This window comes from Durio zibethinus, chromosome 12 (genome assembly GCF_047325235.1).
Source record: "Durio zibethinus cultivar Kanyao isolate XHJ-2024 chromosome 12, ASM4732523v1, whole genome shotgun sequence".
Classification (NCBI taxonomy): Eukaryota; Viridiplantae; Streptophyta; class Magnoliopsida; order Malvales; family Malvaceae; genus Durio; species Durio zibethinus.
The window spans coordinates 22,702,550-22,722,500 of NC_143173.1; the positions used below are offsets into that span (position 1 = coordinate 22,702,550).

Here is a 19,951-nt window from a genome sequence, read left to right on the forward strand (position 1 = left end):
TGGTCTAGACTACAAAGAAACCTTCAGTGTTGTCATCAAACCTGCTACCATTCAGATTGTTTTCTGTATAACCCTAAACAATGCTTAACTGATCAAGCAATTGGAGGGAAATAATGCTTTTCTACAAAGTATACTTTCTGATGAGGTTTATATCGCTCAACCTGCTGGTTTTCTCAACAAAGATAATCCCCATCGTGTATGCAAACTACATAAAGCTATTTATGGCCTAAAAACAAGCTCTAACGGCATGGTAACAAGAACTAAGCAAGTTTTTACTTGATTTTGGGTTCATCACTTCAGCCCCTGATGCTCATGACAAATCCTCAACCACAGCCTATGTTATTTATCTAGAAAATAGTCTAGTTTCTTGGAAATCCCCTAAACAAAAATCAATTGCTATATCATCTACAGAGGCAGAATATCAAGCTATTGCCAACACAACATATGAGCTTATATGGATACAGAATCTCTTCACTGAGTTATGCCTTCCTTATAAACTTCCATCCTTTATTCAGTGTGATAATATCGAAGCAACCTACCTTAGCTCCAATCCAGTGTTTCACTCTAGAATTAAACATTTAGCACTTGATTATCACTTTGTCTGTAAGTATGTTCATTTTGGTCAGAATCTTATATCTTATACTTCTACCAAAGATTAGCTTGCAGATGGTCTCACAAAACCTCTTGCTCGACAAAGATTTTTGTTTCTTAGAGCCAAGATTGGTGTAGCTGATGGCTCCACAATCTTGCGGAGGCATGTTTAGGGAACTACTTAACAAAATCAGACACTCACAGAAGACACACAAAAACCAAGAGCATCAGTAACACATATGTAGATAGATCAGTAGCAACATCAGCTTACAATCAAGCAATAATGACACCAAGATTGATTCATACAGAAGTAATTGCAGTACCAAGCATAATTTAGAGAATCATCTTTAGTAGGAATTTCAGCAACATATCGAGGATGTGCATTCTTAAAGTTCACTCTAATAGGTGTCAACTGTCAATCAAAATCCTGATTTTATGTAATTAGAATCTTTGTCTTTATAATGATATATTCTGTGTCTGTAACCTACTTTATGTATATATATACATATGATACTAATTGATAAAATATAGCTCTTTCCAACATCTAAAAACTTGCTTTCATACATCCTTCCTCGATAACATGCCTGTACTCCCTTTTTTCTATTCAGACTATTTCAAACTTAAATTGTTTGCCTTTTTTTTTTTGTCATAGTAATTAAAATCAACCAAAATTGATGAATGGTCAAATCCCATACATTGAGAGATTGAACATCTAAGTCTTGAGATACACTTCAATCCACTCCAGATTCACCAACACCCAACACCCTATCAATTCCCTCTTTTATCAGCATATCCTCTCTCTTATTAATCCATATCAATTCCCTCTTTTATCAACATATCCTCCCTCTTATTAATCCATGTAAATCTTTGACCTTAGGAATGCATATCAATCAAACTACACTCCTCATACACCCGTCTAAACCGCTTTTATCTTCTTTGCAGCTCTTATATTTCCCCCATCTTTCTCAATGTATATACAGTACGTCGTTGAAGTCTTCCTTGCACAACAAAGCCCCAACCATCCCCTTTGCTCTTTCACATACTAGCTTTCATACCTCTTGCCTTTCCCCAAAATCTGGAAGTCCATAATTAATCCAAAAAAAATTCGACAGGCATGCCCTCTGTATCTGTTAAATTTTTACATTTCCCTATTACTTCATCTTTTACCTGATCGAAGAACAAACATCAATACATCAACCAATAAGTGTGAAGCCACAGAATCATGAAAGAACCAATAAGATTTTCATTTTTATTTTTTTTTATTTTTTTAAAGTTATTAATTTGATTGCCCCCATTAACGTTCCAATGAAATTCAGCCACGTAAACAGTTCCGTTATACCAGACCTCAGCACACCCATCCGCTATCTCTCTTTCCTCATTCAACAACATCATTCATTACTCGAAGGTCTGCAAAGCCAAACTCCAATTTTTTTTCTTAAAAAAAAAGAGCACTCTTTCTCGTTCTCTCTCTAAATCAAAGCGATGACTGACCCCATCGAACCATCAACGTCAACGAGCTACCCCAATCCGAATCCAAGCCCGATCGCTTTCCTCCACCCGAGACGCGAGCCTTTCGAGCACGGCCTCCTATCAATCCAGAAGCTCATATTCACCGACCCGGTCCAAGCCCTAACCCCTCTCAAGGAAAAACTGGCATCGTCCTCAACTCACCGAGTCAACTCGGCTGCCCTCGCTGACGCACTCCAGATCTCATCAGACCTTGCGCGTCTCATCCTCGACACTCTCGCTTCGGTGCTACACTCCGAATCCGACCCGCTCGTCACCGCCCGACCCGACTATGTTGATTCTGTTGGTGCCGATTTGCGTGATCTGATCCTGTTTTTATACATTCAATCGTATAAGAGGCTTTTGCCGCGCTCCCACAAGGACTCCGCCGCGGTTGCCGATGTTTGGCCTTCCACTTCAGCATTCGACGGTTACTTATCGGCCCTTTCGCCCTTGCAGGTAAGGGGTTTGACCAATTCGCTATCGTTTTGGTGAAATGTGGTTTTTTTTAATTGGATTTATGGTTGCTGAAAATTAGGTGGTTATTGATATAATTTTCCTAATTTCAATAGTCATTTTATATAATTGTGTTAGGTTCATGGCTACTTTTAGGAAAATGAACGACTTCGATGCCGGGGGCTGATAAAATTCGCGAAAAGTTGAATCTTGATTGTCATTTGGGAAAGGACCAAATGTGATTCCGTTTATATTTTGGCAAATTGAAAGATGTCTTTTTGGATTATGTTATTGTTTGTGTTAATTGAGGCTATGTTTGTTGTACTCTTGTTACTTGCTTTTTGGTTTTGATAATAGGAAGCACAAAGTCTTTTAAGATATATAAAAGCTAATAATATTTTTGAAGATTTAAACGTTAAATATTTAACTTTTTGATACTATAAATGCATTATACTCTTATATGGAACAATTATGTTTTGAGTATACTTGACATTTTATCATTTTTTTCATTGTAATAAAATAGGATTTTGCTTTTTTCCGTTTGGCAATTTTCAAATACCATTTGTTGTTGTTTACCATCCGTATTTTTATTTTTAGTTCTACATCTGATGCATTGTTTCATTTTTAAGCCCAAGAAGTTGGGATGGGCTCTGGGTGCATATATAATAAATAGAAGTTGAAAGGCAATGTTATAAATTGCTTGTTTTGATTGTTCATGTTTTTATTTCTTCCCTCTGCCTGCTGCTTTAGGATATAAAATATGAGTTATACAGGTGAAACATATATGTTACGGGAGAGGTTGTAAAATTTTATGATTTCAATTAAGTTTGGTATCTTAGACTGTAGGATTTGCTATCATGGTTGTTTGTCCCATCGTTTTATCTAGCTAAGTACTTCATTAGGATGGATTTCACCATGTCCGTGAACATTTGTAAGAAATATAGATCTGTTTTCTGTTAGAAATTAATAACCGTAGTCTTTTACTCTATGGTTAGTTAGACACTTATATTTAATTGTGATGGTTACTCTATCACAGCTTGTCCGCTGCAACACCCATCGATTTATGCCATCACAGGCTGATGAAGAGGCCCATCAGTTGTCCTATCTACAAAAGCACTTGGCTAATATTCTCTCTCTTTTGTCAGAGACTGTGGAAGGGGAAGGAGAGTCTCTGGTTTGGAATACTGCTTCTTGCTATCTGTAGTTTGATGGAGTGTTCTTTTGCTGTTTTTGAGTTTTGTTTTGTTTTGTTTTTCTCAATACAAGCAAAACTGAGATATTTGAAATATAAGTCAATGATTGCATTTTTTTTTGGTTCCACTTTAATTTTTTTAGCATTTTAATTATTCATCTTCTTTGTAGTTCATCTATGTTGCTGGTCAAAATTGAATTATAAAATGCAAGTTTGTAATTCCAACATGTGGTAACTGTAGTTCCGAGGGATAAACGGTGGAAGCACAGAAAATTATTTTAGTGGTTGCACTTGGTAGAACCAAATATTGACACAGAATATTAATGAGCTGGGATGTAAATCTTGTTGTTTATAATGTCTTCATGTGGTTTTTTAGTCTTTGAAGGCATAACCTGGTTGTCTTACTAGGATAACATGGTGAAAGGCAGAATAACTTTTCCATTTGTTTTGAAACAATGGGATGCTCATTGTGCCCTTTTTTCTCTTTATGTGTTGGTTTCTTTGCTTTAGGATTGGTTTGCAACCAAAAATTGGTTTGTTTTATTGTTATACCTTATTTTATGATGGAAGGAAAAGTTGGGGACCTCATTTGTTTGACTACAATAAGAAATATGAGCATTTTCACCAAAAGAGGACAAAAGAACTCCCTGCCAGCTTCTCAGCAATTAATGCTGATTGTGAGCTAAATTTTTCCTAGTAAAATTTTAGAACATAAGTTGGAGCTTTTACAAATCTTTCTGTTCCTATTTTTTCTACCTTATCCAACATACATAACTTTCCTTATTATATTTGATTTTTTCTTTCCTCTTTATTCTTCCTCTTTGTTATCAGCCAGGCTGTCATTACTATGTATTCATGATTGGTCTTTCTTGTTGCTGCATATCTTACTCCATTTCCATTTGTTTGTGCTTGTTATTAGCTTCTATGGCTCGGTCTGCTCATGTAAGTACTGTTCCTTCAGGTTTTAACCACGGATGGGTTTGAGCACCTTGGGTTTCTGATTCAATTTGGTGACAAGGGATCTGAAGGAGTACCTTTAAGCCAGGCTGCTCCATTTTTTTCTAATTCAGATCCAGACATGCCTGCTGTTCCTGTTCCAGCTGCACAAGTTCATGATTGGCTTCTACAGAATATAGCTTCATCTTTAGAACATGTTACTGAAAAAATTTCTGCAAAAGAAAATGGTTCTCCAAGTGGCTCAGATCAGGATGTTGCTATGGCTGATGCTAGTCCAAGTTCAGCCAAAGCCTTGGCAAGTGCGAGGAGTCCGTATTTCATTGATGGGGTCTCTAAATCATCTTATGTAAAGCAGGCATCTGATCTTAAGAATTCTTCTGTGAAGGTTAGCATATTTTTGCATTGTGGTTTAGTGAAACCTGAAAATTTTCATGGGGTATTCTGTGTACAGTGTTTTTCTTGATTCTCATTTAAATGCAATAACTGGCCTACACCACTGAAGGTACTTTGTGGTCTAGATTTTTATCTCGATCCCCAGCTTAAGTTTAATTTGAGTACCACATGGAATCTGATGAGGAAAAAAGAAAAAAGAAAATCAAATTAGGTTATCATATGCACCTGTCATATAGATATTGAGATGGATGTCTATTGTGTGCATATTTTATGGATGAGATGAGATGAAAATGTCATTTTAGGTGGGGCTATCTACTATTGTGTTGCTCATCATGAAATAATGAGAAGAATGAGAATGAGAGGAGTGCACAATGTTGGAGTTGGTGAATATACTCAACATTGGTTCTATTGTCACTAATTCTGTATTTCTGGAATAATGTGCATATGGAGGAAGATGGGGTGACTATGTTACAAGCAGGGAATCAAATAGTGGTCCTGTAGCGGAATAGCAATTGGGAAATTGCACTAGCACCACCACCTGCCACCACTATTAGGGAAAATGCGGTTTTGAAATTCAATCACACTCGAAACAGTGTGTAGTGGCCATTGGAAATCGGCATAACGGGGAAAAGCGGCAATAATGGTCTATTATAGCTGCTATCCCCGTTTTATCGTCACCAATTCAAGTTTAAAAAAAATAAAAAAAACCCGAAATTTCCACAGCCAAGAATCTGAGAGAGACGAGGCTGAGTCTGTACTCTGTATGCAGTGACAGTGATGAGGGTCATCGGGTATGTGTGAGGGAGAGTTGGGACTTGGGAGGCCAACTTGGGATTGGGTTTTATGGAGCAAGCCGCGAGAGAGTAGAGAGACTGGAAAAAGAAGTGAGTGGCTGGTGAGTGGAGGTTGGAGCAGGCGAAAGGGAGACGCGAGAGAGAGTGAGAGATGCAGAGAAACTGAGGAGAGGAAGAAGACTTTAGTAGGGTTGAGTCGTTGACTTTAGGGAGGCCATGAAGAAGACTTGAGGAGGGAATTTGGGAATTGGGTGGGATTCATGATTCAGGGAAATTTGGTGGTGAGACTGTGGGAATGGGATGGGTTGGTGGGGTGAAGTTTTTTTTTTTTTAATTTAGTAATTAATTTTGTTAAAACATAAATTTGAAATATTTAATTTTGGAAATTCTTTTAGAGAAAATCTGGTTAGAAGGATTGAGGGAAGTTTATAATTTGCTGTTGAACCAAATATGAATACTTTATTATACTCTAAATAAAATTGTGAATAATTCTTTTAGAAAATAAAAAACTCAGTGTCATAAACTACTTTAAAAATCATATTTTTATGATTATAATTATAATTATTACATTTTATAACAAATTGCATAAAATTTAAAAAAAATGCACGACCACGATGATAGCAATGACTGCAATTGTCTTCGTTATATTAGAAAACGTGACCACGACTGTTATTTAAATCCCTGATTATAAGGCTTGAGGGCTGACTGTTCTGCATCATATGACTTAGTTACTTGAAACAAGCAAGATGAGGGTAGAGCATTTTTCACATTTGGTAATTTTAGTTCTGCCTTTTTGGAGTCAGGCACCTCAGGGCTTTTTCATATTTGCAAAATTTTCAAGCTTTTATGATAAATTCTTCCTAGATTGATTGGTTTTCTGTATCTATCGCTTATGTTGCTAAACCTTGTTTCAGATATTGACTGCAGCAATTCTTGAATGCCTGACACCAGCTGCAGTTAGTTGAAAATTTGCACTGTCTTTGGTAAAAAAATGTCTTATTTCTTGTAATCGCCTAATTAGGATAAGAGCCTTCACTTGCTTGAGGCTAAAAGCTTTCGTCCCTTTAGGTACCAGCCTTTTTCTGAGCAGGAATCTTGTTTTCTTCCCAAATATGGCTCTTTTGTTTCAGTCCCCTCTTCATAATCAATGCCATCAACTTCATTATAATCACCATCTTATTATTGATTATAGGCTGCAAGTTACGCAGTTCCAATGGCTGTGTTTTCAGTAAAGTTTGTCTTCTACCCAATTATTTTTTGAATACTCGGCTTCTTTTAATTAAAATAAAAAAATATATTTTAATAATTGGGAGCAGGGGTATTTTGACTTGTGACCTCCTATTTTGAGGAAAGGTGTATGCTAGTTAAATTATGGCAACAAGTTTTATCTAATTCTTGATTATTGTTTGATATTTGTATACTTTGTGCCATAAAAACCTCTAACTTTGCATGATGTTATAATTTCAGGTCATTAATTGCCATGATTCAGTCATTTACATTTTAGCGCCTTTGAGATATGCCACCATTTATGGATGCTCTGATGCTACTATAGTTCTTGGAGCTGTTGGCAAGGTATCATTGCCTTTGTATTGTCAACTATTGGTGTTGCATTAATTTGGAATCAGTGAAACATTTTCTGCTTCTGTAATGTGGAATTGTGGATTCAAATTTGCATTCCTCCTTTTTTTAATCCAGTAATGGTGTTTGGAATTGCTGAAAACATTTCTCTGGCATTTTGAACTGAAACTCTGGAAACAGATTTGTTTTGATCTTTCTTCATTAGTTCATACATAAGAGAATGAAAAATACTTCTTATTCACTATTCTACTGACTGGAAAATGTCCATCACTAGTAAAGAAGTTACTAAATTGTTTCCTTGTCACCAAATGCACTCAATTTTAACGTGATCGAGCATTTTACTGTTTGATTCCTTATGTTTTAATTTTTAGGATATGGTTACTTGTGCATCTTTCCTTTAGTTTGCCCGGCATCTGTCACTAATCTATGACTTATTCATGGCGGGAATGTCTGTGGGTAATGTAAAGACTGATATTCTCTGTTTGAAATCTATCATCTAATGTTGGTTGGTTTGTTTTTAATTTGAATACATATGCAACAAATGGGTCAGAACTTGTAGAAGAATAGCTTCCCTTCATCTGTGCCCCATTTCCTGGCTGTTCCAAAATTGCTAAAGGAAATTGTTTAAACTCTAATTTGGCCATGCACATGCACACAATCAGTTTCTATTGCTAAGATTGTTAATTTGATAACCGATATTTTCTTGCCTATATATGCCCATATCATCTTTGTATAATTTCAGATATTAAACCTTGATACTGATTCGAGTTATAATTTTCCGTCTAATATTCTTTACTTGTAAGGTGATAATTCTTCTGTTATGGGAACATTTTATATGCTCCCCACCTCCTCCCTTTCCATATTTTTTTATCACTTTTTGTAAAATAATCAACCTGATGTTTACACCGTTAACTATCAAGCCATTTCCAGTTCAGGTGATGATATGTCTTAATTCATGGATAATGAAAAATGATTTTCTTTTTTTTTTTTTTTTTTGCCCTTACAGGCAGTAAGACTTGAACACTGTGAACGAGTTCACGTGGTTATTGCAGCAAAACGAGTCTGCATTGCCAATTGTCGTGAGTGTGTATTCTTTCTGGGAGTAAACCAGCGACCCCTTATTGTTGGTGATAACCACAAGCTGCAGGTAAGTGGACTATTATTGACTATTATGAGTTATGAGTGCGATGGGAATTTAATGGGATCATGCTTGGGTTTTTAGGATGAGAATTAATAAAGAACTTATTTCCAAGTAAATGCCAACTAGTCTTAATTTCAAAAATATATAATTGACGGGAAAGAAATTCAATTAGTCAAAATTAACTTCAATTTTCTTCTTTTCCTGAGAGATGGGTTTCTTTCTCTCTCTCCATCTCCTTGGTTCCTTTGTCCTTTCAACTGCAGCCGAACTCACCACCCAACCTGGTGGTTGGTGCTGTTTGGCTCTGATCATGGCTGGCCACCCCTTTTTTCCTTTGCCTACTCTGTGGCCCATCATATCTCTGCTTTATCACACCAAATCTGAATCCGGTTGTACTAAATTTCTTGGAAATCTCAATTTCTTCCCATGCAAACACTTAACTATTAGTTGATTTTGACAACTTGGCACTATAGTTGTGTTTTTGTTAAAAATTGGGTTAGGCAGCATCTTGGGTGTTTTCATGTTTGGAACTATACATGTTTTGCTGAACTGAATTCTGTTCATGTAGGTGCATTAATATTCTGCTGAAAGCATGATTTTATTTGGTTGAAATTAGAAGGGTTTTGTCAGGTGGGTTTCTCTACTACAGGTGAAGAAAGTTGTCATATTGGCATCTTTAGAAGATGTCTCTATCCAATCGATGATAGTACAAGTCTTTATTTTTTCTTGTGCTATTTGCTAAATAGCTAAAAGCCAAAGCATACTGATGCAGAACCAACAATATCAAAATAGAATACCAGAGAAGCTAAACATTGAAAGAATTCTGGTGGAAATTTAATATGAAATCTGAAATTCAATTGCCTGGCTGCAAAAGTCATGGTTTCAAAATGTCAATCATCAAAAGCTGCCCTCAGTATTCTGAGATTTACCTATATATATATATATATATTTTATCAAAGCTTCAAAACACCCTAAAGTAAGCCAACATAAAAAAAAAAAAAAATCCAAATAGAATATAATAAATCCAAAAAAGAAAAACCTTTTTTTACATAAATTTCTATCTAAAATAAGTCTGCCTTAGCAATTTGGTGGTAATTCTCCATGATGAACTAGAGCCAACCTGATCGAATCACTTAAGTTAAATTAGTGGCAATATTTATTTGTGGTATTTGTAAGATGAGAAGAGAAGAGGAAAGGTTTTGGTGCAGTGGGATGATTGACTAGATTGTGATTGAGAGGTGAAAGATGTTTAAAGGTGATTGCTGGTTGGTGTCATGGCTTATTGGTGGAAGAGAGAATTTCTCTCATGTTCTTTGTCATGTTTTGAGTTATGTGTTTCTTAGAGCTGATTTTCCTCAAATAAGGCTGATTTGGCCTTCTTTTTTTGCATGTAAGTCAAGATTATTAATTTTTAACAGCTTGAAAAGAATTATTAACAGAATAGCCTTCTGTTAATCTTTGAACAAGATGGGTTAAAATAGCAGTTCAGGAGTTAATTAAACCCACTAAGAATCAAATAAATGAAGAGTGATCCAGTTAAACATTGGGCATAAGTTCTATTGTAAAACCTTGTGGTGATCACTATAGTCAATGGCTCTGTGATAGAGGGCACAAGAGATACATGCATGTAGTGCCTTATGTCTTGGTGAGAATATTATTAAGGTTATTATAACATTTCAATCAATCTTTGTTACAATTTTTTTTATGAAGAAAGCAATCAAACCTCAACTGACAAGAAAAGAAAAGTTACTTTACAGCTAAACTTCTGTAATCTTTTTCATGCATCTTGTTTCATTAAGGTCTTTCAACACTTGTTCGAGCTCATTGTTTTGCATTTAGCTTTTGATTTCTTTGTAGTATCATCACTGGCAGGATATTGTTGCCGTCTAATCCATTCTATCTGTTGCTTGCAATGATAGATGGTTTGGGGGATTTTGTTCTGGCCATTTTAATGCAAATTGATGCTATCACTATGTTTGTATAGACAACATATACAATACTAAGGTTTTCAAGGGATATGTATTTCCTTGAGGATTTGATTTTAGTGTCTAATTCTTCTGCAAAATAGAATATAGACTCTTCTAGACCATTGGTGGAAGCACCCCTAGAAGGCATTCCTTGTTTCTTTCTCCATATATGGACCCTTACACTTCATTAATTAATTTTTAACGACAGTTTTCACATTTTTGACCCATTTTGCTATTGGTTTGAGATGGTTTTTGGTTTTATCACCATTATGAACTTCAACACTCAGGAAGACTGACAGTTTTGGAATTTTTTTTCTTAAATTTCATCAGGTGGCACCATATAACACATTCTACTCTCAGTTGGAGGAACACATGACTGAAGTTGGTATTGAGGCAACTATCAATAGATGGGATGAACCATTGGCACTTGGAATGATTGATCCACACTCTCCATTATCTCGTCCTGCAGGCGTTTCTGACGCTCAAGCCGAGTCAGCAGCACGTCTAGATCCTGATCAGTTCACAAATTTTCTGGTATGCTTTTGTGTATTTCATAGCTTAGATTGGGATAGTTTTGTAACTTTCTTTTCTTTTTGCTTTTTTTGTAATTTAATCTTGCTTGTGCATGACATGCACATTTCTTACTATGCAGATTCCGAACTGGATTGAAGGTGAACCCATTGGGTTGACCAAGGATAACCCATTCCCCCTACCTGACAAATACTTGACATCTCAGCAAAGAAATGTAAATGCACTAAGCCCAACTGAGGATGACAAACTTTGAGTTTATAGTTTGACTTGGTTTTTGTCTGCATGATAGAAGCAATGTTGTGTATTTAGAATTAGTTATTGGTTTTATTGATCTTTCTAATATTGCATTAACTGAATTTTTGTTTTCTTTGTAATGTTGTCAACAGCAAAAGAATTTAGGTGAGATAAAACAAATATTGAGAGAAGCTCCACTTGAAGAAAATCGAAAAAGAGAATTATCGTGTGCTCTTCATATATACTTCAAAGACTGGTTATATGGTAATCCATCTTTTCTACCTTTTTTTGTTTTGAAGTTCATCATTCTATTTGCATATGTGGTGGTTTTCATTATTGTTTTAGGTATATTCATGATCATAGTTGTTTCAACGTATCTACTTTCCTAGTCCATAGTACCGTGGATGATAGGATGCTATATGGTAAAGATTATATGGTCCTTTTTTAATTGAAAATTCAAAAATAAACACAAATTCTTGTTACTGAAGATTGCCTTTTCTAAATGAACAATGCTTAAATTCCTGTTGATTTTTTATTAGGTTCTCGTACATTTGAATTCGTACTCCATATGATTTCTGATGATTTTACCCTTATCCGGTTTTCTTTTTCCCTCCTGAATTTTAAGTGAAACAGACGCTGTAAATTAGAAATACTAACTTGCCGAAAACTTTATAGATATGGTCTATGTATTTTTATGAATTTACAACCTGTAATCATCATAGCTGGGTGTTTCTGAACTTTATACTCTATGATATGAACTTAAAAAAGAATTTTAGTAAATGAGCTATAAGAAGAGGTGTGTACTTAAATTTCATTTTGTGTAATAATATGGCAGCTTCTGGAAATATTCGACAGCTTTACTGCCTACAAGGCGACTGATACGTCTACTTGATTAGATGAGGTATAGAAGGAGAACGGTTTATGGTTTTCTTTCAGTTTCAACCCTTTGCCAGTTCCTCAGGTCATTTCTGTGGGTACAACAGGCAGCTGAGAATCACCCTTGTAATTTGGAAGGGCACAAAAATTATATGGATTGGCTCTTATGCGCAGAATGCAATCACTTACACATTTGCTAATCTCAATGTAATATTCTTTTGGACCAAAAAAGGGAAATAATCTTACGGTGATATTTGTTCACCTAGGTCTGCTATCTTCTCAATTTTTTCATCTCCTTGATCTACCCATGTGAATTTAAATACTGTATCTTTTTTTTTTTTTCTAACTTAGAGGATATCAAAAATTAAACTTTGATTATAAAAATTAAAAATTCAATATTTTGGAAGCAGCTCAAATAATTGTTTGTTTAATGAATCTATGTTGGTCCAATGCTTTTTTTTTTATATATAGTTTTTTCTTCTTTTTTTTTATTAGGTTTTGATGGTAGCAAGTTCAAGACAATGTAGTTATAGGGATGCGGTGGAAAACACTGATTCAAAAGGCTATAAAAGAGAAGAAAGGAACGTCTGTTTATAGCCTTGGCTTAGTGGTAAGGTTAACAAGACTTTGTGCAGAGGTAGGAAAAAGGGTTTCAAAACTTAAGGTAAAGTTTGGTACGAGATCATCATTCAAAAAATTATGATAATTTATGTAAGATGATTAGATCATTATATTTTATAATTGTTTAGTAATTTTATATAGTGATAATTTTAGATTATTGAGAGTGATTAAATTATTATTTTAAAAGTTAGTTTAATTTTCATCTAAAAGGATGAAAAATTTTTATTATCCAAATAAAATGATATATAAAATTAACAAAAAGTCACTATTATCATTTAATACGTGAATTAAAATCTTATTTCTTATGTAAATTAATTACAATTATTTTATATTATAATTTTTATATTTTCAAATTAATATTCGTTGTAACAAGTTTAAAAATATTTTGTGATTTTTTAAATTTTTTAAATTTATTTATAATATAATCTTTTGATTTTACTATATTAGTTTTATTGTTTAATTCGAATATTTTTTTATATAATTTATACTATAAAAATCGGTTTATTATCAATAAATATATTTTTAATTTAATAATTTAATTATATTTATTATGAAGTAAATAAAATGTTACTAATATTTTATATACAAATTATTATCTTTAAATAGTATTGAAATCATTCATTTGTGTAGTTATTATAATGTGCATAGTTATTTTGATCTTTCAAATAAAATAATATTTAATTTTTAATAATATCAAATTCAATGATCTTTAATTACTAATAATTTTTAATTTTTAATTAAATAAAATGATTCCAGATCACTAGTAAAATATTATCTTAGTAATAAGTTTACCTCGATAATTAAATTATTATGATAATCTTGAAAATAATACCAAATATTACTTAAGGTTTTAAGTTTTATAATGTGTGTTTTTATCCAGTTTTATATTGGATTTGGTTATTAGTTTGTTTGTTGGGCTGTTTGAATGATTTAATTCAATGATTTTTTATATATGTAATAATTTATTATGATTTTAATTTCTTTTGTAGTTGTAACTTTATATTTTTTTTAAAAAAAAAAATCTGTTAAAGGGATACTTTAGTAGATTTAAGGTCTATTTGGATTAAATGTAAGATTGAAAATAGCGGTGCTAATAAAATTAATTATTGTAAAAAATAATATTAAAATTAGTAATGAAAATATGCATTTAGATATAAATATTGTAAAGATAATGAGGTGAATTACAGTGAAAAATGAAATGATCATTAACATATTGAATTAAATTTATATATAATAAAAATTTTAATATATTTTTTACGTTTATGAGATAATAAGTAATTGGAACTTATTTCAATTTTTATATCAAATAAAATTTTAAAAATTTTATTCAACCAAAATTATATGCATATTATTTTATATTAAAATAATAATTAAAATTTTAAATATTAAAATTATAAAAATACTTCAAAATATTTAATATTTAAAATATAGTACTTATAAAAATTATAAGTGATATTTAGATAAATTGATATTAAACATAAATATAAAACATATAACAAAATAAACAAACTTAAATTTAAAAATAAAAACAACGAAATTATGTTAAAATGTTTAAAAAAAAATAGGGGCATTATGGTCCAAAACTTTCAACTAAACCTTGTAATTTTTCACTAAGGGTGCTTCTTTTTTTACCATTACTTTTGCTTTCTACATAATTTTTTCTTCAAAATTATCTGTAAAATTATTTATTTTTTATCTCGTTTTTAAAAGTCTTTGAGTATGTATGATCAATAAATTTTATAATTTATTGGATATTTATATCAAGTAAGTTATAAAATTTATCAAATATGCATATTTTGTAAGTTAATTTATCAAACTTTCATATCTTATGAGTTTAAAAAAAAAGTTACATTTAGAGTTTAATATTTTTAACAAAATCCATCTAATCGATATTATCTCAATTTAATAAAAAAATATTTATTTAATTTTCTGGGATTCTAACAAAATCCAAAAATTTAATTGAGGAAAAAATCTTATATCTTGGAAATTTTTTACAACACTACAAAAAAAAAATCGGTTTGTTTTAAATAATTATAAGCTCATGCATAAATTAATAGAAAAAAACTATAAAGTTAATAGAAAGAGCACCTTATTACAATAGGTGGGTCTGTGAATTTTTTTTTTTTTATTTCAAAGACCTAAAACAAATTTTTTTAATTTTTAAATATACAAATTTAGAAACTTTTAAAAATTTTGAATTTACAAATTTAAATATTTTTAAAAATCTACAAATTTATAAATCTGAAGCATAAAAGTAAAAAGAATTAGTTTGAGAAAAATAATTAAATAATATTATTAAAAAATAATTTAAGAAAAAGAAATATGAAGAGAAAAATAAGATACAAATAGAAGCTTTCTTTCCCTACACCTTAAAAGGTCCAATCCGCAACTGAAAAATAAATTGAATTAATCTAAAAAAAGATGTCACCCAAATGGCATAATGATTTAATTTAAGGGCAAAAAGGCACCCAATTGCACCGCAGCGGCGCTGTCGACATTCAAATGCAACCTTTTATTTTATTTTTTATAAAAAAATTTTGAAGTAAATAAATTATTTAATTTTTTAAATCAAAATAAAATATATTATATATGATAATTTAAAAAAATAATTCAAAATTATATATTCAAAATAATTTTAATAAATAATATAAAACTCAAACCCAAAAACTCTTACTTTTATCTACCACCTTAGACTATTAACTTATCTACCAAATCATCATTGAACAATTTTTTCTTCTTGTTTGTTTTCAACGATGAACTTGGAAAATTTGGCTCCACTATTTTTTACTTTAGTGCATATTTTGGTGGGGCCATGCTGATCTCAGTCTATATACTTGGCATCCAAGTAATTATTTCTTTAGAAATGGTGTTAAGAAAAACTGACAACCACTCAGTAACATCTGCATTGACTAATAACAGCAATGGACAAATGCATTGAACTAATAACAAGAGTTAGCTGTGTTTTCCATTTACCTGCTGCAACCCTTTCAGGGAGGGAGGAAAAGGGAGACATGGGATTCTTTTCATCCATCTTTTGTTGCTGCAAACGTCCTTCTCGTGCATCCTGCGAAGGAGTAGCGGCGGTGACTCAGCCCCTGAGGCCTAACTCCACTGAATCAGAGTCCTCAACAGCGATTCTGGTTCCACACTTTCCTTTGGCCCCAAAACTCTACCGTTTATGATTTTAGACACCTTCATGGGTGAAAGAAGCTGAAGCTTGATGGATGCCATGTTTGGTTTTGCTCTTCTTGTATCAACCAAGAAATATGTATTATGATGCTGCTGCGGCTGTAGAGAGCTAACTATCATGTCAAATAAGTGGTAATTTAATGAATTCGGAATTTAATTAAGTGGGTATATGTAATTATTTTTTGTTGCAGTTATCTTTTATTACATCTTACATATAAATTTGAATTTTGTAATAATTTTTCTATGTTCAGGTTACAGCTCTTTTTGGTATAAAAAAAAAAATTGGAAGTGTAATCTACCCTGCATAGATTTCCTTTCAGAAATCTTGGAAATAGAATATGTAACTTTGTCTGTTTGAGTTCCTGTTAATTCTTCATTTTGGTTGACCTGTCTTGCAGTTGTACATTTTACTTGGTAGAGCTAAAAGCTATAACTGATTTAATGGTAAAATTGATAACACAATATCAACATTCCAACAAAATACCCACTCAAAAATTCTTCTTCCACTTCTCTTACAATTTGTTCTCTTTAATTTCATTAACGACAGTGATTAATACTCATTATAAGTATACTCAGCAGGCCAGGGATAGGTGATTTAAAGAATGCAACAGCCAGAAAGTGCAACTCGTCCTGAAAGACGAATGCTTCAATTTTTATTCCTGCAAGTTTGCACATTGAGAAACTCCAAAATTGAGAGAGAGCACCATTCACTGCTACTCTTGTCTTGTCCAAAACTAAAAAAATAAAGCAAAAGCAGTAATCCCAAATTCAATAGGTCTAGAAACTGTCACCTATACCATGATTTTGATAAATGGCAGGGCATTTTTATTCAAATCAACATTCTCGCTCTAAAAGTGAACAGAAAAAAGGAAACAGTGAGTATGAATACATCGTGGAAACAAAGAAATGCATCCTGTTCAGCAAACAGGATTGATTATCTCGCATCAAGCTGGAAGTGCCTTCTCAGCAGCGACATGCAAGATTTATGAATCAGCAGGTCTTTTCTTGGTGGTGTAAGGGTAGTACTCTTTGCCCGTGTCCATTCTTGTTGTCTGACCTCCAACATCAATAAAGGAAGAGGTGGCCGCCAGGGCTGTTCCAGCAGAAATAGCTCTTGAGATGCTCCTCCCTGAGAAATGGACAGCACGTCAGCACACTTGTTGAACATTAAAAAGTAGACAAAACTGACAAAGTTTAACATGGATCCAGAAACCTAGTTAGAAATCAATAACACATACGACATTGATAGTCCCTTCCGTTCTCTCCTTAAAAGCACAAAAACTTATGGAAAGCTCACCGTCAGAAATAATGCCTTTACACAATCCTCTACCTCGAAAGACAAAAACTCAGAACCCTTCCCCTTCCCTGTCCTCTTCTCAAGGATTTTATGACAACATATTCCAGCTCAATCCTTATTGTCAACTCACTCGAGACTCTAGAGACAGTTCTCAATACAGATGAAACAGACAAGGCAAGCAAGCAGCTATAGTAATGCATGATTCATGAATTTCACAAAGAAGAATGTCAAAAACCTTAACATATACGGAAATTATAGGAAAAATCAGAAGTATCGACTTTTATTCACATGACTCAGAACTCCTAACACTTCATATACAACAACTGAGTAAACATGTTTAAGAAAACAAGACAAACTAAAACAATTCCATGCAATAATGAAGTATACTATATAACTTTAGCACCACTGTTTAGATGGAGATAGAAATCCCAAGAAACTTCACAAGCTTCAAACTCTGAAGAGGTAAAGCTTTCTAAGAAAGACATCAAACATATAACTGAAACACAAAAATTAATACAATCTGTACATATAAATGTAATATTTTTTTTACCAGGGCAAATGAGAGGTCTTTTCAGCATCTCACAAAGTTTTGTAAACATTAGTCTTTCATAGGGAGAATCCAAGCCATGTCGATTTTCATAAAATGTTGCTCTAAAATTTATAAAATCAAATAGCAAGTTCGAATGTGCACAAAACATATTAGCCGTCTAAATAAACCTTCTTTACCTTTGAAACCAAGAATGGAAGCCCCAGCCACAAAACCACCAACAGCACCATTGACAAAGTCTCTTTTCATCCTATAATTCTGCAACAGCTGCTCAACACCAATATAGACTCCCCCAATTGCAGCAAATGTTATCCCATAATTGCCCATCATCTTCAGTGTCCTTACAAGGCCTGGTAGGGCAACACTTCTCTCAACACGAGGCACATCATACCATGTAGCAACAATGGTTCCCCAGATAGTACCGGCAACAAAACCAGTAGTTGCACCCTTGATTGTTTTCATTGTTGGAGTGTCGTCATCCTCATAATACCTAAGCTCTGAAGGGTCCATATCTATCTTCTTACTGCATAACAACCAATATCACCACAAAAAAGAAGAAAAAGGAAAAAATTCAGAAACTGATTCAGCCCAAATACTACCATCTAGAATATCTTTTACTGAAAAGTAGATGACCCAATTAAAATACATCTGGAGACCAAGCAGAACTTGGGGTTGGCTAGATATAGGAATGTAGTTCTCTCCATCCCATAAATCCCATCCCGATTCCCAAGATTCAAGCTTGAAAATCTGAGACTTCTAAGTTTGATTGTCAAATTCTAACCATTGGGTATCCCTTTGAGGACACAAAAGACAAGCATATCATCTAAAGCAAATTAGAATACAAAATGGCCTTCAATTATACTGCAAATTTTCGAATACAATGCATAAAATCAACACAATTGTAATGTCATCTGTTCATAAGAATATAGCAAAGCCCTTACAACTCAGACAAAGCACATCAATATACAAGGTTTTGATATTTTCAAATACAGGGAAAAAGAAAATTGAACCAAGCATTTTTCAGTTTAATGTAAAAATTTTGAATTGTCAGGAGCAAAAAATCTACTGCCCAACTGCAAACTATACAATGCCTATGCAACAAATAGAAATATTTTTTTATTAATTCTCAAAATAAGAAAAAGAAATTTCAAATTGCTAACCTAATTATCACCTAAATCACAGCGCAAAAAAATAAAAATAAAAAAGAAGAGAAATTAATTGGGAGCAGATCAAATCGAGAAACCAAATGGATTAGATTAGATTTATGAAAAGAACCCTAGATTATATGCAGCTGATTTAAATATATGTTCCAATAGATTAAAAAAAAGATAATTAAAAGGAAGAAATATCGTTAATTAAGAAAATAAAGAGAGAAAACTACCTTTTTATGTAATTAGATAAGGCTAAGTGACTGTGCGTGGAAGTTCAGCTGACAACTGGTTTCGAGAAATTCGCTTGATCGTTGATGATGCGCTACCATATTGCCAGTATGATTTTTGTATCTCCATTTTACCCTCATTCATTCTATTTTTTCCCGGAGGTTTTTACCATACGAAGGTGCTTTTTCATCTTAATTCCCTAATTAGGGTATTCTTAAACTTTATTCCAAAAGCAGGGTTTTTGAACTTAATAGCTAGCTTCCACTTCAGCATTATTTTTCCATGTCATTGTTTCATTCTTCTATTCTCTACCTTCTCTTTCTTCCCTGCAACCATTTGTGATTTTTTTTTTAAAATCATTCTTAAAATATGAAGGTACCATCAATGGAGAACACTCACAAAAAGAAGACATGACCAGCAAAATGTCAATATCTTGCATTTCACTTGTCACAGTTTTCATGAGTACGGTACTTTGCTGGGCATTTCTCATCATAAGATACGATTCTTATGTGGCACCCTTTTGGCACATTTAAGCAACAATAGAGTTGTCATTATAACCTATTAAGCTACTTGTTTTGCTTGTGGTTATTGATTTTCTGGTCGTTTCTCTCTCCATGAACCTCATATATTGTAATTAACAGAGAAAATGATTGGCTCCTATTTCTTTACAAGCGAGAAGATAGCATCATGAATGATTTTGTT

The 19,951-nt window shown here is 33.0% G+C and overlaps 2 protein-coding genes across 3 annotated transcripts; one reads left to right on the forward strand and one right to left on the reverse strand.

Moving 5' to 3' along the window:
• The first annotated feature begins 1,474 nt into the window (after window positions 1–1,474).
• Window positions 1,475–12,499, forward strand: LOC111296366 (uncharacterized). 2 transcript variants are annotated; one of them, XM_022890637.2, is made up of 9 exons: window positions 1,506–2,556; window positions 3,590–3,727; window positions 4,707–5,087; window positions 7,357–7,461; window positions 8,474–8,614; window positions 10,906–11,109; window positions 11,228–11,320; window positions 11,493–11,604; window positions 12,176–12,499. In XM_022890637.2, the coding sequence occupies exons 1-9, from the start codon at window positions 2,074–2,076 to the stop codon at window positions 12,217–12,219; spliced, it is 1,701 nt and encodes a 566-aa protein (XP_022746372.2). In that variant the 5' UTR covers window positions 1,506–2,073; the 3' UTR covers window positions 12,220–12,499. The 2 variants fall into 2 exon arrangements, with proteins under 2 accessions (XP_022746373.2, XP_022746372.2); XM_022890638.2 differs by lacking the exon at window positions 3,590–3,727 and having other exon boundaries at window positions 1,475–2,556.
• Window positions 12,500–16,828: 4,329 nt separating this feature from the next.
• On the reverse strand, window positions 16,829–19,391 carry LOC111297291 (outer envelope pore protein 16-3, chloroplastic/mitochondrial-like). The gene is made up of 3 exons (XM_022891974.2): window positions 19,252–19,391; window positions 18,050–18,393; window positions 16,829–17,155 (listed from the first exon to the last, which is right to left on the reverse strand). The coding sequence occupies exons 2-3, from the start codon at window positions 18,378–18,380 to the stop codon at window positions 17,010–17,012; spliced, it is 477 nt and encodes a 158-aa protein (XP_022747709.1). The 5' UTR covers window positions 18,381–18,393; window positions 19,252–19,391; the 3' UTR covers window positions 16,829–17,009.
• Between the last annotated feature and the right edge of the window lie 560 nt (window positions 19,392–19,951).

Coding starts and splice junctions, on each gene's coding strand:
- LOC111296366 (XM_022890637.2), top strand. CDS start 2,074: ATGACTGACCCCATCGAACCATCAACGTCAACGAGCTACCCCAATCCG. Junction 7,462..8,473: donor TTCTTGGAGCTGTTGGCAAG/GTATCATTGCCT, acceptor TTGCCCTTACAG/GCAGTAAGACTTGAACACTG. Junction 8,615..10,905: donor GTGATAACCACAAGCTGCAG/GTAAGTGGACTA, acceptor AAATTTCATCAG/GTGGCACCATATAACACATT.
- LOC111297291 (XM_022891974.2), bottom strand. CDS start 18,380: ATGGACCCTTCAGAGCTTAGGTATTATGAGGATGACGACACTCCAACA. Junction 17,156..18,049: donor TTCCATTCTTGGTTTCAAAG/GTAAAGAAGGTT, acceptor TCCATTTCTCAG/GGAGGAGCATCTCAAGAGCT.